General features: G+C 37.3%; 1 protein-coding gene across 1 annotated transcript in view; it reads left to right on the forward strand.

Annotated features, from left to right (window-relative positions):
* Positions 1-17,898, forward strand: part of tei (irregular chiasm C-roughest protein teiresias) — a 597,514-nt gene that overhangs the window by 368,005 nt on the left and 211,611 nt on the right. The window contains exon 5 of the mRNA XM_071594231.1: positions 8,712-9,218. Within this exon, the coding sequence (XP_071450332.1) occupies positions 8,712-9,218 (507 nt within the window). The remainder of the gene's footprint in view (positions 1-8,711; positions 9,219-17,898) is intronic.

Here is a 17,898-nt window from a genome sequence, read left to right on the forward strand (position 1 = left end):
AAAAAGTACTAAATTTTGTTCAAGGATGAAACTGAATCCTTTCGGTTTAAAATATCAAAGTTCTCTCGCTCAAGTCACTCTGTTTCCCTTTATCTTGCCCCATTATAAAAAACTGACCTCTCGACCCCCCGCCATGGCTGTCGTCCTCCTGTTCTGACATTCGGCCAACGTATTCCCCAAAGCCATTCTTTTTTACAATCACACTGGCGCCACATTGAATTAGGAGCGCTCGGAAGTCGATGGGCGTTATGTCGGGAGATGAGCCGGATGAAAATCAGCCGAGATATGGTGTCGTCAAACCTTCGGGAGCTTAAAATCATCCTTTGTAATTTTCGCGGAGATGACCGTGAGATGGCACCGGCGCCGACCTGGTACTTAGGAAGATAGGAAAACGGACGGAGTTAACTTTGGGGGAACGTAAATATTCTTGCGGAAAACAATTCCCTCTTGCAAGGCATTACACCCAAGGGAAAACATTAATCCATGTGGCGACGCGCTTATCTCACCTTTCTTAACTTGGAACCGTTCGTTTTATTTAACTGCGCAAAAAGCTGGTACTAGTAAGAATTGTAATATTAAGCGTTTTTTTCATAGACTTCCAGCACTCCTAATTTATGTTCAGTGCCACTAAAATCAAAAAAAAGAACACAGACAGAAAAACAAAACAGTTTTTAGAGAATTCCTCCAAGGGAGATGTACCGAGGTAGTGAGTATAATAAGTCGCAATTTAGGTCTTTTTCCGAAGAAATCTGAGTTCACTAAGTGATTCCATAAAATTCAATTCCATGTGGTTTACTCATAATTACATGTATATCGAGGCGGACCCGAATGACTATCCTGCATTAAATTTACGATTTAATGGGCCTTTTTCCTACTAAATAAACCCTACAGATATCTACTTAACCAATTGTGTCGATGACTGCTATTTTGATTATACTGAGAGACCTTAACAGCGTTATTATACAAATGATTGGATTCTATAATCATGGAATCCATTAACTGGTAATACAATTGCGCATAATATGGGCTTCATTGTTGGAGACCAATGAAACAATAATTTTAATATTTTTTAAATCAACATATGATTATTAACATTAGTCATATAAGGTTCTTGTTAAAATTAATAATAGCACGCATAGCCGTTACTAGTAAGACTAACTCCCCACAGTAGAAATTAGGCTATTTTTTCGATAAGATCTCATCAACGCCATATAAAGTCTATTAAGAAAAAATCTTGTGCATCTTTTCCCGGCCTGGTAACATGTATTCAGATTTATTCGCGCAGTAAATATCAACCAACATAATTCCTCTCATCAAACTCTACGAGTATCTAAGACATTATTATGCTACTGAGATAAAAACGTTATTTGCCAATAGTTGAAATGTTGAAGAAGTACCACTTTAAAAAAGTTCATTCTTCAGCAAAAGATTTTCTTTTGTAACCACGGGACACGAGCCTTCACATATCTCGATGTAGTTTCGATTTCCACTTTTCATTTGTCTGGTGCGTGGGCATCATATTTCTCAATAAATATTCATTTTCCTCTGCACCACACCCTCATTTCACGTCATATTAGTTTCCGGATCCATTTACGAAGATTTATAGCGCGGCACATTGGAGGGGAGATGTCCAATCCAATGACCAGTGGCATTTGTGAGCACATTCGCACATTAGAACGAGAGCTCTCATTCCCACGAATCCGCATACATAGAGTGGAGGGGAAAGCAAAAAAAAAACACGAAACGTCACCGGGGTGTGTGTTGAAAGGTGAATTTCAAAATTAAAAACCGTTACTGTCGAAAGCAAATTCGCGGTAAAGATATTACCATTGTTATTTTTATATACGTATTTTTAAAATTCACTGTCACAGAAATTTATTGTGTTAATGCGTCACTTGACCGCAAATTTTGAAAATCAGCTATGAGGAACCTAATAATATTAATGTTGCCACAAAATTCTATACCATTGGACCACAATAAAACGATTCCATTATACATGAGTGTCGAATGTATAAATGTGGATTAGCATGTGATGCGTATCATTTTGGATTTTCCTTTACCTGTCATATTATGATTTAAAACTCAATTAATATATCTTTAAAATATGGAATATGACAGCGGCAGAAATGACTTATGGAATGATATACTAATTTCAGTGCTAAGTTAAATTTTTTTTATATCGGTATCAGTAGCAGGTAATTTATTCTTTTACAGGGGATGAGTACATTTATTGACAAATAATAGTTGAGGCCCTTACCAACAGCTCATGATTACCATCGTGAATTATCAATGCGAGTAGTTTATTCTTAGAAGCAATCCAAACTACGTATCCCGCTGCCTGAACAAGTCTTCATCCCTTCTTTGCTCTTTTCACGGAAGCATTTAATCCCTTAACTTAGGTTTTTGCATGGTTTTTTATCTTTATGGTTGTCTGCAAATAGTATTGCTACTGAATAAGTCCAATGAGTTTCCGTTTTCTCTTCCAATTTGCCTTAGGATTTTTTTTCTCTCTCTCTTCAAATGGCTTATCTTCTTTTGTTACTGCGCCAATAATTTTTTTACATATTTTGCTAGGTCAGTGCTATACTTATCTATCAATCTTCATTTAGAATTAATTATTTCTCTTCCACTTCTTTCATAGGAAAATATTCGTTTCATATATATTTTTTCATATAAAAAATCTTATTGATACCTATACTAATAATATTTGCTCCTGGCATTTGCCACTCTCCATAGAAAGTTTTCTTCGCCTGTGCTATTCCGGTATTACCCCACTTTTTTTTCTTCCATGGCTGAAAATATTTCAGTCTAAATAGCGACTCTTTTCCTAGTTTATTTTGGAATCTTTATTGCTCACTCCATCTTACGTGATTATTCCTAATTATTTCATTTCTTGAGCTTATACTTTTTCATTCCCCTCTCCGAGTAATCCAGCTATATTGTAAGCGTTTTTCTTTTGCTAAAGGCAATGATTATCAAATGCAAACTGCGGTCTGTTTATTCTGTACTTATGCATTGTAACCTCCCTCGTATTTGCTTTTAGTTTTTTTTTTCTTCTTTAGTTTAGTAGCATGGTACTTTGCTTTTAACCCCAATGGGATTAACCATCGAATAGTACAGCCAGAATCCTTATGAAAAAGTAAAATGTAATGAGTGAAAACAATTCTATTCTACCCGAAAACGAAAAAGATTACCAACTTCTTTAAGTCAAACTTTAATGTCAAATATTTATTAAACAAAATATTAACTTTTTATCACAAGGTACTTCATTTTAAAGATCCACTTTTTCACACTCACCACTTCTGAAAGTGGGGACTTTATATTTCATATAACTGTATTGTTTTATCAACCTTCCTTTATTAGTCGGGATTTTCAAATAAGATACATCTTAATATAGTGAAAGTTCGTCGTAGTGACTTTTCTCCCGCTAAATGAAACTATTCTCAGTTCCTGTTTGCACATATGTGAAAGCAAATAAATAGAAAGTAGAAATGAATTCTTATCAACTACGAGCGTCGGATCCACAAATGTTGCTACGTGGAATTTTTGAAGGTGACCATCCTTCTTGAGAACGGTTAGAAAAACCTCATGACTTGCATTCTACTTTGCTTAATTTGGTGCTCCCCGACTCTCGGCTCATAAACCTTAATTACCATAATTAACAGCCCGAATGCTGGTTTTCTTGCAACTAGACTGTATTTCACTGTTAATTCCTCGAAAAATATATCCGTGAAAATTTTGCAAGTCCTAATAGCTGTACATAAAAAGATAGACTACAATGAAATAAATTCCCGGGCATATATTGATCAAACCAGTGATGTCACATAACCCATCCATCACGTTTACAGAGTTACATTTACTTAAATTCTAATCTATGTGCGGTTAAAATAAGCCGCACAAACTGGTCTAAAACATCCAGACTAACTGCATTTAATGTTAGCAATTTCAAAGTAGAGAAGCATGTAAATTTTATAATTGATCTAGGTACTATTAATTATTTTATGTTACATCATTTCAACTCGCTAAAAAACCGAGCAATACTGGGGAAAGGACACCTGAAACAAGTCGATCTGCCATTGACGACAAAACCAGGACAAAGCGACGTTATCCTTTCTCATGCATAACAAAGAGAAATGAAAGGGTTTCGGATGCGAAGCTTCCGGTTCGTTCAACCGTAAATTGGAGAGAAAAAACAAATGCCAAAATAAACCAGGCCCACAAATTAGCAATAAGCCGGGTTCGCCGTCCCTCTGCATGCAAAGACGGGGGACAACGAAGCGAGTGACACTGGTCACTGGGACATCAAAAGGGGAGGAGGACAGGGGGAAAAAAGTTAACTGGGTGGGAAGGGGAGGTAACGGCATCGGATTCAGGCATAAAAATGTTTAAAGAAAGAGTTGGGGGTGAAGACTTGAGAGCAAAATAATGGAGAGAGTTAAGGGGAACGGATTACGAAGAAAGGGTGTAGTCAGATAGGAATTTTTGGTCGAAAGAAAACGAATGTTATGGAGTCATCCATAAATGTCGTCACCTTGCTTTAGCTGTTTTCCCTTTTTCACATTCCATCGCGTTTGAGAGAACACTCCCTGGTCTCTGGTATGACATGGCTATGCTTCCGTTGGCCTTCCTCTTAAAGTTTTACCAGTAAATTATGGGCTTAGAAATATCGTTGATATTTACTTCTCGACGCTCCCTGGCAATTTGACGCCCAATTGAGGCATTTTAATTCCGCCCGTTATCGGATTAGAGTTGTTCATAAACCAAAGTAATTCTAAAAGAGTACCATGCCAGCTAAAATATAACTTCTCAGATAAAAAGTTCTTTCAATCAGAAGAGAAAGTGGAGGTGATTTTTATTTCACTCTTGTTCACAGGAACATCACGTATAAACAAATAATGCCTTCTCCTTTCTTGAAAGTTCAAACCACTTTATTTCGCGAAATAAAATGAAGAAGTAGAAATTGACGCACATAATGGTTTAATGAAACATCCACACACATTACAAATGGGTATGAGCAATAGTAACTATTTTTATAAATTAACATTATTTTCTTTTTACAATGCGTATTTTAAACCGGTAAAGTAATAGCGTTGAATAAAGGTATGATAATGACCGCTAAAGGAAAGGTTCTTCCAGGTTTCATTATGTTTTCTGTTTTGATAAATGAAACTTCCTACTTTAGTTCCCACCTTCCATATTTATAAGGTTCAGTTCTCTATTAGTGAGGGCCTATTAAATTGATACACGCTTGAGAACGTTTATCAGGAGTGTTATATTTTTATGTGCTTCACCGGAATCGGTCAACAAGGACAAGTTTTTAAAAAAGGAAAAATTTTAATTCTAAAATTTTTATTAGTTCATGTTGAAAGCTACAGTAATTACATCACTACTAATAAGTTTGATCCGTGGGGTATTCAGAGAAATTCTCTGAAAATTATGACCACTGTGTTACTATTTTCTTCAGCTCGATATAATACTTAAGATCGTTTTTTTAACAGCGGCAAGAATTCTTAAATCTTCTATAATATATAACCACTTTATTTAAAATGCTCATGACCGAGACGAAAGTGTTTTAAGAGTGAAAAAATGAAGCAAGAAACTAAAACATTTTTGTTTTGTTCATTAGTACGACATATTTTTCAATTTTTATTCTTATAAACACGCGTCCAGTTAACAATAATGAGATGGTGGCACTCTAACCTAAGTAAATATATCCAATGGCGGTAAAAATTTAGAACACATGAGTGGCCATCAATTAAATGTATTATCTAGAGACTTAAACTCAGAAATGCAGAGAATTTATTCTCATACCAAAACTACATCCAAAAGAAATACATAAACTCGAGGTAGTAAATATTGTGAAGTTTTACCCTGGGGTTATATATGATCACCATTTATTTTGTAAATTAAAATAAAGCTTACCAAATTATCCTGCAGTTAAAATATTTTGAACTAGATTCATTTCCATCTACAATGCAATCTTCACCGCGATGTTGAGCATCTTGTAAAACCTGAATATGCTGTTCACTGGTTTTTAAATCCATGGGAGATCAAACTATTAATAGTTAGCTGTCAATGATAGGTCACCAAATTGTTGAAAGTGTTACCCTCTACCATTTACATCATAGAAGCGTAGAATGCTGAAACTTCTTAGAAGCGGCCTGTGATGCTTAAAGACAGAGGAAATGATCTAGATCCTATCAACAGTTCCATCATCCTCGTGCGATGGAAGTTAAACGGGGAAGTTTCTTCTGAGAAATAATTTATGTGAGAGCCGAAAAATTTCACAAACCCACCCAAGTTGTCACAACAAGATGAAGTTTCTCCCAGCCATGCTTAAATATGCATCATTTAACTTCTTTCATTATGCCAACCACAGGAGCCTCTCGCATGAAATTGTATTAGAATAATCTAAGGTCCCATCATTAAGGACCTAAATGAATGCCGTCTAACTCAAATTTGGCATTCATGTATTAACTTGCGGAAACGTTCGATGTATCTTTTAATTATTATAAAATATTACAATAGAGTCAATTGTAGGATAAACTGCAAACCAACAACTACAGAGCACTCGTTAATTGAAGCGAAAAAAACGGTTGTGACTTCAAATGAAGTATCTCTGGAGATAAAAATATATTTTTACTTTAATCATGGAGTTGAATTTATCTTTACAAAGCATAAAATCATTCGAAATATCTAATTCTTCCATGCAAATATATCAACTGAGGCCATTTCTCAGATATTCCAACAGTTCAAACCACCTCACTAAACAATGCCCAAAAATATTTTGTACTTCAGGAGTTTTTTCTCTCACACTTCGTCGGATCGGAATTCAAACCCACTCTACCAAGCGAGTTATCCGCTAATCCAATCAAATGTATGATTCGCTGAACAATCATGAACTTCTTGTTTGCCTTTTTGCCCTCCTTTTCCCCCCCAAAACGCTCCGCGAAAACCCTCCAATACAGTTCTTTCCAAACACACCATTCTTTACGGCCGAGTTGTGGCAATAGCTTATTTATTAATAAGTCACACTGAAATAACTCCACTAATAATTTATTGCCGCTGGCACAGTAGGTGTTTTTACCACCGTCAGGCAATTTTTCAGAATCAAAAATTGAATTTAGATTCGTAAAAGGCAGGAGAATTGGCCTTGAGTTAAATGCTTGAAAAAAAAATTTGGCTTTGTTTTTTAACGGGAAAGTGAAACATATAAGCGCGAAAATATATAGTCTGACTTTCTTTCAATTCCAACCAAAACAATTGAGCTGTTACTGATTCAAAAGAAATCCAAATTTAAAATAACATGGCCTTAAATTTCTCTCATAAATTAATTCTCTCTGTGGACCATTAATTCTCACTCTTTAACAAACTTTGTATGTAGTGCAATATTCAGCGAGAATTTTTATGCATGAGAACTAAGGCAAAAGAAACGGAAAAAAATTACTTTAATATTGCTTCGATATACTGATGAAGAATTCTCAATCATACGTGTATATACCTTTTAAACTGTTGTAATGATGCAAAAGTGACGGAAAATTAACTTAAAATAATCATATAGGACTTATTAATTTTATAGATTCCCATTCCAAATAAGGAGTCAACTTGTTAGTCAATCTTTTTGAATGCATCTCCGTGATCACTGGAGGAGGAGATGCAATCATATTAGAGGAATTATTATCTGTAATACAGAATATAAATATAAGTATATAAACAGAATATAAATATACAAATATAAGTCAGTATTATGTTGTGACTATTTTATTTGAGAGAAGAATGAAAATATTCTTTGAGGAATATTTTCCAAAGGCAATTGAAAATTTAAGGTACAGATTACAAACCGAATCTCTGAATGAAATATTAATGAGTTGAGTGTTGCAAATTTGGAATTAGCTTTGAAAATGTACGAATCATCTATTTTAAGATATTTGTTCCTTTACCGTCTAAAAACTGCAGGTGTGTTTTTTGTGAACATTGTCATTAGTGTTAATTTATTACAATTAGAGGGTAGATTTTGAGATGGAGAAGGATGGAAAAGGTTTAATGGATAGAAAGAAAAAATGAAGCAGTGCAAAGCAAGGTATGGAGGTGAGATCGTGGCTGGGAGAAATTCATAGAAGACAAGAAAGGTGCACTCAGGGCAGTTTTAGTGGCGATGGAATGCTAAAGAGGGTAATAGTGGGGAAGACGTTAGGCAGGTGGGTTAGAGGAAGAAAAATGATAGGCATGTTGGAGGGAATTAAGGGGGGTAGAATGTGGGCTGAATTGAAGAACAGTTTATTTTAGTGAGTAGAGTGAGATTGTGCCTTGTTGGGCTAGGCTAAGAAATGCAATCGATTTTTACCTGTGGCCATCCTAAATCTTACGAAAAAGTTAGAACCAACAATAATTATGGAAATTAGTGAGGACCCTGTGGTACTTGAAACGATACAGATGAAATGGTGAAGTAACCGTTAAGAAAATGTGGACAAATGTTAACTTTCTTGAGGAAAATCGTTCTTTCTTTCTCTAAAATAATAATAATAAAATAATTGTTTTGAGGCGCAGGATTTAGAGATTTGCTTGATTTTTGTCTAGGGAAAGGATGGGTATTCCGAATCAACGTAACCCATGTGATCAAGAGGCAAATATAAGTACGAGACCATGATTACATTCTAATTGCCTCTCTCTCCTTTTTCTTCCCGATTCGACCCGAACCGGGCTACGCGCAGATGAGGCGGACCCCGGATTCCCATCCCACCCAATCCAGGGTCCTCCGCGGAGGAGGCCGTCGCCCCACGACAACCGCAGGACGGAGGCCCCCTCGGACTCTGGGGTCATACCTCTTGGGCCCGAGATGTCCGAGGAAGAGGAGGAACCCCCGACGGTCCACTCCGTGTCCGTGTCACATGACCCCCTACTGCCTCCGAACCAGCAGCAACACCAGGTGGTGGAAGTGACCCTGGGCGGGGCTGTTAGACTGTCCTGTGAAGGAAAGGACTTCGCTGGGCCTGCCCCGTGCTGGGGACGGGTGAGCGGAGGCGGGAGGGGCTGGGAGGGGGGCGAAGGTGCCACGGACCCACTGGGGGAGGGCACGGCACTCTCGCTCGACCGGGTGCTCTATGGCGACGCTGGGTACTACGAGTGCACCCAAAGGAGGCGGAAGCCGGCCGTTGAGGCGGAAGAGGAGGAAGCCAGACGGCAGGAGGCGAGGAGGACCTTCAAAGTGGTGGTTACAGGTGAGTGGAGATGGAAGTGAGTCGCGGGATGCCAAATCTTGAATTGCAGAAAACATTGTTTTTTCGGTGAGGTGCACTTCAAATCATGAAACCGCAAAGTTGTCTTTCCGCGAAACAGCAGAGCTAGTGTAAAATATGTTGAAACTGTGGCTTTAACGATGTAAATGTAAAGAAAAACATTAATTAATTCCAAATATAAATTATTGACTTAATGACACTGATTCGGTTTTAAGACAGCCGTAAAATATTCGCAACAGATTTTTCCAGCATGGTACAATTCCATGTTCTGCATTAAATCGGCATAAATAACGGTATATGATTAACTTCATATCCCATAAACACTTGTAAGAACTACTTTCATTATTATCAGAGGTCTACTAATTTAGGCTAGGTTTTTTTTGGAAAATCCCCGTACATACTATGGTACTCTGAAGCCCGAACTGTTATGACACAAAAAATTCTAAAACACCTCATTACTATTTCTCATTCTTTAGCACTGCATGCTTTCTACCTCCCTCAATTTCTCCATTCAAAACGAATACTCGTTTCCTCTTCCTACCTTGCATTCCCCATGTCATCACCGCAATCACACTTTTGGGTATACTATTGCCTCTGTAACCATTTGTCATGCCTTCGAATTGCTCCAATTAGCGGTCTATCTTCCACTATCATGTCTTGAGACGAAACTGATGTGCTTCATCGTTCGCTTTCAAGTATATTATAATTGATAGTTAACCGGTCAGTATAGTCTTCGGAATTAGACACCCTATATCACGGTAAAACGATACACTCTCACTTGCCTCCCCTAGCAAAACACAGCCTGACTCAATACACAACATTGGCACAACGATAAACCCGACTTCAATTCCACATACTTTCTTCCTCCCTTCATTCCATCCAGCATGCCTACCTTATTTTTACCCCTTCCTCTTTTGCCTAAGTTCTATCCTCCATCACAGATTTCAACATCATTTTTTCTATCAAAATTCTCTTCATCGATCTTCCCCACCTCATTTGAATTTCACCCAACAATCATTCCTCGTCGTCCACCCTTCCTTCGTCTGTTTCTTTTTTAACGACTGTTGGATATTGACTGGCTCCTGTTAAACGCACTTCTGTGATTGATATAATAATTCATTGTATAGCTGTCTCATTCAACTTCCTGTCAACGAAACACACAATACAGCCTTCATTTCGCTCAAAAATCGTTTTCATTAATGTCATCAAATCTACAATACCGCCACATACTGGCTGTATTCTCCTTAAGCCCAAACTGCTCTTAACCTAGATAGTTGTGCAAACAATGATGCCATCTTCCAATAATGATTATTAGCCTTTGCCACGTGTAAAACTAAATTAGCATAGTCCTTTCCTTTGAGCATAGTGTTACGCTTCTATACTCCTCACATAATATCGATTTAAACTTTGGTGTAATCAAACTTTCTAAAAAATGCCATGCTTATTTTTTCTACATTTAAGTCGAAAACATTTTGTCATTCAATTTTCCCTTAACTCTTTGGGATTATTATCTACTGTATTCCCCTTTTTTATATTCATTTCTTAAATGATTTTGCTTTCAACTACCCGAGGCCTTGTTTTCTATTAGACTCCATTCCCTTCGTATTTCTAATACTATTGGCCTTATCTCTTTGACATGATAAACTCTATCGTTTTCGGCTCAAAATATATGGAACTTTATGATGAAAAGTGATTAATAATAACTTTTTAAGCTCCACTGATTTTTATTTTAAAAATGACCGGTTTCGTCGATTGGCCGACATCATGAGGTCTCTTTGACATTAAGGCACATATTTTATCCACCTTCCCTGAATCTCTTCCGACTCAATTAATAACGTTTCTGTCCCATTTCGAATTACATATTTATTTTTTCCTTATTACGCTCAGAAATTTTCCCAAATTCCTTTTTTACACTTTCATTTTTCCTCTCTGGAACTTTCCATGAATCATCGCTATTTTATCCACATTTTCTTGACTCTGGTTCCTTACTGGTTTCTCGGCTGACTTCACTTTTTCGTTCTCTATTTATTACTCTATTCATATCTTTATTAACATTACTATTCCCATTCTATCTTTCATTTTCCTGACAATCTACTCTATTCTAGATTTACGAATTTACAAATATTTGGCTAATATTTCTCATCCCTTATCTTTAGTTAAATAGATATACAGTATACCTCTATAGTGTTAACAGTATTGTCACAAGTATGCGATATGGTATTCCTTCCCTAGCTCCTCCGAATATCCCAAGTGACCAAAGATTCAATGCTGCAAGTATCTGACATAGTAGTCCTTCCCTGGCTCCTAAAGTTTGTTATAAAAGCCATGGTCGCGGGGCGAGAAGCAGTCAGCTGGTTATCTAGTTGTGACCGGTAGTACACGAGGCTTCGCCTGTGTTGCGCTTGTCTCGACAGCGTGTCCTATTGGTGACTCAACTTCGAACGAGGGCTCTGCCTAGGTTACGAGTTTCGTGACCGCGTCCATCCTCCTTCTATCCCTTCCTTTCCGACGGAAGAGGGCCTTGCCAGTTTTACAGTGTCTATGACAGCGTTCGCCGCTCCCGTACTCCTCGTTGGACCTTACCTTTGGACGAAGGCTCTACCTGGGTTACAAGTCTCGTGACCGCGTCTATCCTGTCTTTACCCTGTTCCGGGTAATGTTCGGCCATTTTAATCTTGTCCGTTCTCGCGTTGGGTTACCAAGGGTCTAGCCATCCATAACACTGCATTGCTTATACTTATGTAAATTGTGTAATATGACTAATGTTGTATTTTTTTTTAAGGTAATCTACCGGTTAAGGTAGGTTTTTGGATGGACACAACCACCAAACAAATATTTTATTACTCCTAACAAAACACAAAATCCATCATCCTACTCTATATCAGGTCCCTCTTCATCTCTGAGTACTTTCTTCCTCCCTTCATCCCGTCCAACATCCCTATCCTGTTCCTTCCCTTTCCTCTTTTGCCCAACATTCTACCCTCTATCACAGTCTTCAACATCCCACTGCCGGTCAATACCCCCTTCATCCACTTTTCCTGCCTCCACAGGATTTCTCCCAACAAACCCCTCTCTTCTCCCACCATACCAAGTACTTCCTCATTTATTTTCTTCTCTGTCCATTTCACCTTCTCCATTCTTCTCCACACCCACATTTCAAAAGCCTCCAATCTACGTCTATCCTCCTGCTTCAATGACCACGTTTCCGCACCGTACATAGCTACGCTCCATATCAAAGTTTTTACGAGTCTTTTCTTAACATCCTTACTCAGAGTCCCCGTCATCAACTCCCTCCTCCTTGTGAAAGCCTCTTTGCCTAGCGCAATTCTTCTCCTTACGTCCCTACTACTTTGACCGTGTTGGTCCAAAACACTACCGAGATACGTAAACTGCTCTACCTGCTCTAGTTTTTGCCCTCCTATTTTAATGTTAAGCTTGGCCTTTTTCTTTCTAGAAAATCGCATAACCTTTGTTTTCTTAATATTGATTCTCATCCCATAGCTGTCGCACTGAATTTCCAATTCACTCAGCAATGCTTGCAACCCCTTGGCTGACTGACAAACTAAGGCTTGGTCATCAGCAAACCGAACTGATTTTACGAATTCCCCGCCCACTTTCATTCCTACCTCGAGTTCTTCCCATGCCTCTTTAATAATTTCCTCTGCATACAGGTTGAACAGCAACGGTGATAATGGGCAACCCTGCCTCACACCCCTTCCTAACACTGCCCATCCTGACTCCCCGTTTCCCACCCGCACCTGAGCAATATACTATTTTTTGTGTAGGACTCCGCATATTTATTCTGACTTTCCCCGATATCCTTTGTGTCGCACAAGAAACGCCCCTTGCGACAGTATTTTCTACTTTTCAAATTGGTTAAGGTTTTGCAATGTCACTTTCTCAAACTCTCTCAATCATTCTAAGTCAAAATCTGTTTCCCTATTCGGGAAGCTTTATAAGTTAATTACGCTGATCCTATATGCATGTCAAACCTATACGTAATCTGCCTAGTTTCTACCTGTTCCTCTCCAAATTTTCAATGTTTATCAGCACCCGTGATGTGTTTGAATCTGGTGTTATTAATCATCAATCATTCCCCTGCATAACGCAATTGGTTTCTCTTCGCGACATTTCCTCATGATGTCCAAACCATGCACCTCCCATCCATTTCTCGCATCGTTTACCTCTAGGTTCCAATTTCCATTTACCGCCAAGTGTTTTCTTTTATGCTTGCTCCCAATTATTTCCTGTAATTTATCATTCAGATAATCAATTTCTTTCTCACTGTTACTACTTGTCAGTATGTTGTAACCGATAGCGGGTACAACACACTCCCATGCCTTCCGAGCCCCTGGTTTTGTTATTCTTTTAGTGCTGTCCAAATTGCCGTTTGAAAGATAATTAAGAGGGCTTCTCACTCCCTTCCTCAATATTGTTATTAGCCTGGCATTATCACTTAAATGATCGGAATAACGACCATATAATTTGGACTTTGGAGTTTTTATCCTTCAAGATTAATTCATTTTAACCTCCGCGGTATCTGAGACAATCCCACTAACGTATTTTTCATTAGGTTACCCTTCTTTTGTTTTTCCGAGTTCCTATGCCGTTTCAACTTTCCTTCAAAATCATTCGAAATTTATCAGTTTTCGCAATTTACATTTTTTTCCGTGCTTTATTTCACGGCTTTTTCATTCGTAATTTTCGTATTTAAAAATTTCATTGGCTATCTTGTTAACTTTTTCGCCTGTAGCTGATTTTATCCTCAATATGCGGAATTGAAAAATACATTATTGTAGTGTCGATTGCAAGGTTTTGCCTTGTTGGAAAAGAAGATGTTTGACGGTAGATTGCAATATTCCATAACCCTTGTGAATATTATTCGTACAGAAGATGAAGCCGTGAGAACGGTGCTTGCCAAGATGGTCTCCAAGGTGCTTTAGGAAGATTGAATGTTTGCTCGTGTATCAAAGAGAGATGCTATCTTTCGCTGGTTAGGCCTCATTTAGAGTATGGTCTTAGGATAGTATGTAGGATCCTCACGAAGTTAGATTCATTGCCGTATTGGATCGCATACAGCGTAAAGGAGCTAGATTCGCAAAACGTTATTATGATAAAATTAGTAGCGTATTCCAAATATTAGAGGAGCTAGGCTGGGAATCACTCGCGTAGCGAAGGTTAAGTCACAGATCAAATCTCTTGCATAGGTTAGATGAGAGGCGGTTTATAACGTTTTTTTGGGGTGCAGGTGGCGTCGGGTTGGAAATTGGTAGTAAGGGAGGCGGCGAGTCTTAGAATATTACAGCATTTGCAGGCTAGACGGTTGCATGGTGCGGACATGGGGAGAAAAGACAGGGGGGCCCGCAGGAGATCTTGTCGGTTTGAAGATGTCTCGGAAGTACAACGGGCATTTAAACAAAACGGAGGGACAAACAATGTGGGAATGAAGATGATGTGGACTGACTTTTAATCATAATTTAGACGAATTCATGGATTATACCTGTATGTTTAATTTTTTGGGTTCCAGGGAAAAAATTGGTGATAAGGTAAGGGCATTTTGGGTGGTTTGGTTTAGGGAGAGGAGTGTATTGGGTAGACGTTTTCAGAATTTTACTGCACAGTAGTTTTTCAGAGTACCCGCGTTCCCTGACAGAGTCGTGTACATCTAGTCCACGTATTTCTATTGGAAAGGGGTGTTGTTACGGGGACGGAGGCCAAGGACTGAGAGTGATAAAGGGATGAAGCGTTTGTATGTGATGGGTGCCAACTCTTGAAATGAAGGTATTGTTGGCTGTTGGTCGGTTTAGTGCGGACTGAGGTTTTAAATTTATTGTTTTGGAGGTATATTTTGATGCAAAAGAAATTAATATTCGAATCTAATATAGATTAAGTGAAAGATGCTGACAAGGAGGAGTTGAGAGAAGGAGGATAATGCTTCGCGTCCGGTCCTTCGTCTGTGTTTCTGTTTATAAATATTTTAATCAAAGTTTTTATATATTACCGTCGCTTTAGAGTATTCCTTTTCGAAGACACAGACATACACATACGAGTACATGCACACACACACAGATATATATATATATATATATATATATATATATATATATATATATATATATATATATATATATATATATATATATATATATATATATATATATATATATATATATATATAATGGGCTGACACAATATAACACAAATAGAAAAGAATAGACACATTTAAAAGAACACTCACACGGTAAATTGTTCGAGCTTTCGGCCCTCTCAGAGGCCTTCTTCAAGAGAGACTTCTTCAAGAGAGTCTCTCTTGAAGAAGGCCTCTGAGAGGGCCGAAAGCTCGAACAATTTACAGTGTGAGTGTTCTTTTAAATGTGTCTATTCTTTTCTATTTGTGTTATATTGTGTCAGCCCATTATTGTGCCGCTCGTGTGAGTTTTTCCGTACAATCGTTATATATATATATTTGTTTGGTAGTTGTGTCCATCCAAAAACCTACCTTAACCGGTAGATTACCTTAAAAAAAAAATATATATATATATATATGTATGTATATGTATATATATATAGAAATATATATGTACATAAATATATATATAAATATATATGTATATGCATATGTATATATATAGAATTATATATGTATATAAACATATAAATATATATATATATATATATATATATATATATATATATATATATATATATATATATATATATATACATATATATATGAATCAACGCACAAATACACACACAAACATGTTGCATGGTTGGAGGGTGGGCATGGGAATTGGGTCTAAAGTTTGTTTTGCTAAGTGGGTCGAAAGTTAGGCCATTAGAGCTTCCCGTGATGCCTGTCAGCATGAAAGAAGGGAAAAAACATGAATATTGGCACGTCTATGTGAGGATCAGAAAAAACGAAGCCTGAGAGCATGGAGCGGAGGAAATAATAGTTGGTGAGTTGGTCGTTGTGGGAAAGGGCGATCAATTATAAGAGTGAGAGGGGAATGTAAAGTAGTAGAGGAAAAGTGAAAGTGGATGTAAGTTTCTTAAAAGGGAAAAAGTGAACCGATGTGTTTGAAATTGGAAATTGGCTGGAGGAAGACGCCTATTGAGATTCGAGGGAAACGGCGAGAATATGATTAAGATGGGGCATTGAGAAGCTGGAAGGGAGTGGCAGTGGGTATAGTAGGGGAAGAAGACCTGGATGAGAGAAAATGGAGCCAGGATTTGTAATTTACGTTACGATTTCGTGGGAGGATGGAATTCCTTTTTCGAAGTTTGTTGCAGGATGAAAAGGGCGTCGAGAAGCTGGGAAATGGGTACCGAGTCGAGCGCAGTCGGTCCCGAATTAGACACGGAAGCCTGCTTAAGAGAGAGAGATACGATATGAGGAAAGAAATGGATGGTATGGCTATGTGGAAACTTAGGAAGGCCATCCGGGTGCGTGATAGGGGTCCTGGGAGTGAAATCCGCATCATCGACCTAACGTTTAATGGTTAAATCAAACTGCTGAGCACAAGCAAATGTTTAAGAATTAAAAGAAGAAAACGATTCACTGAAAATACGTGTATATTCTCACTCTCCTCGAGGTGAGGAATCTTAATCAAATAAAACTTTGTCACAATGCAGCCAGCAAAGAATGACGCATATTTGTAAATTAATCCTCATTTCTAAATTATTACCTGAATACTACGAGCTCCGTTTCTCTCAAGTATTTTGGTATTCTCATTTAAGTGTGTGACACCCATTAAAATGCCCGCAATGGAAAAATTTAATTGGCCAATTGTGTAATATTATTAAAGTTCGTCAAATTTTGGCGGAAAATGACGCTTGAAATAAAATAAAAATGGGCTGGTTGTGTTTTAAAAATAAATAACTATTGCTTGAATAGAAATTTGTGAAATATTTCAATTATCAATTATTTCTCAATCCTTAGCAAAGGTTCCCTTAATTAATAAGTAAGTTAAAGTCTAACAATAAAATAATTGAAAAAATATATAAAGGCATAGGCATGTATAAGTCATCATCTATATGCACATTTTATAATGCGATGAAATTTTTGTAGAATTTGAAGATAAAACGATTAAAATGTTATATAATTTCAGCATTCATTTAATCTTTAATCTAAATATTTCGGACTAATTTGCAACGAAAACCAGAACAGACTGGTAATAATTTGCGCCGCAGATTACAATATCTTTAATAATTTCAATTTATCCTTTGTTAGAGCTAAAGCTAGAACTTTTATTTTTTAAAACAATATAATTGCAAATCGTGTCCATTAATTCTTAGTTTTCTCCAAAACCTATTTAAACTAAATCAAACATCATGGCCATGAACGAAATCGATAAAAAATTACATGCAAGATGAAACTTGAAAAAGCAAAGGGAAATTGAAATATTAGAAATAATAAGTTTAGAGTGAACGAAATCATGATTTTTATTTTTTATGAATTAAAAACTGCTTTTCAGTGATTCTGAATTGAGGCAATCAAATCTTAGCTCTAAAGCTCGCTATATTTATAACAACTTTTCTATAAATAGCATCCAAGCCATGAGCACAAACTAGCGGAATGGATTTTAGAAAAAATTTTAAACTTATAACTGTAATTCAAATTTCGAACGCAAATACGTGTCTATTTCATGGTCAACATTTT

This window comes from Hetaerina americana, unplaced genomic scaffold (genome assembly GCF_022747635.1).
Source record: "Hetaerina americana unplaced genomic scaffold, ioHetAmer1.1.p SCAF_6, whole genome shotgun sequence".
Classification (NCBI taxonomy): Eukaryota; Metazoa; Arthropoda; class Insecta; order Odonata; family Calopterygidae; genus Hetaerina; species Hetaerina americana.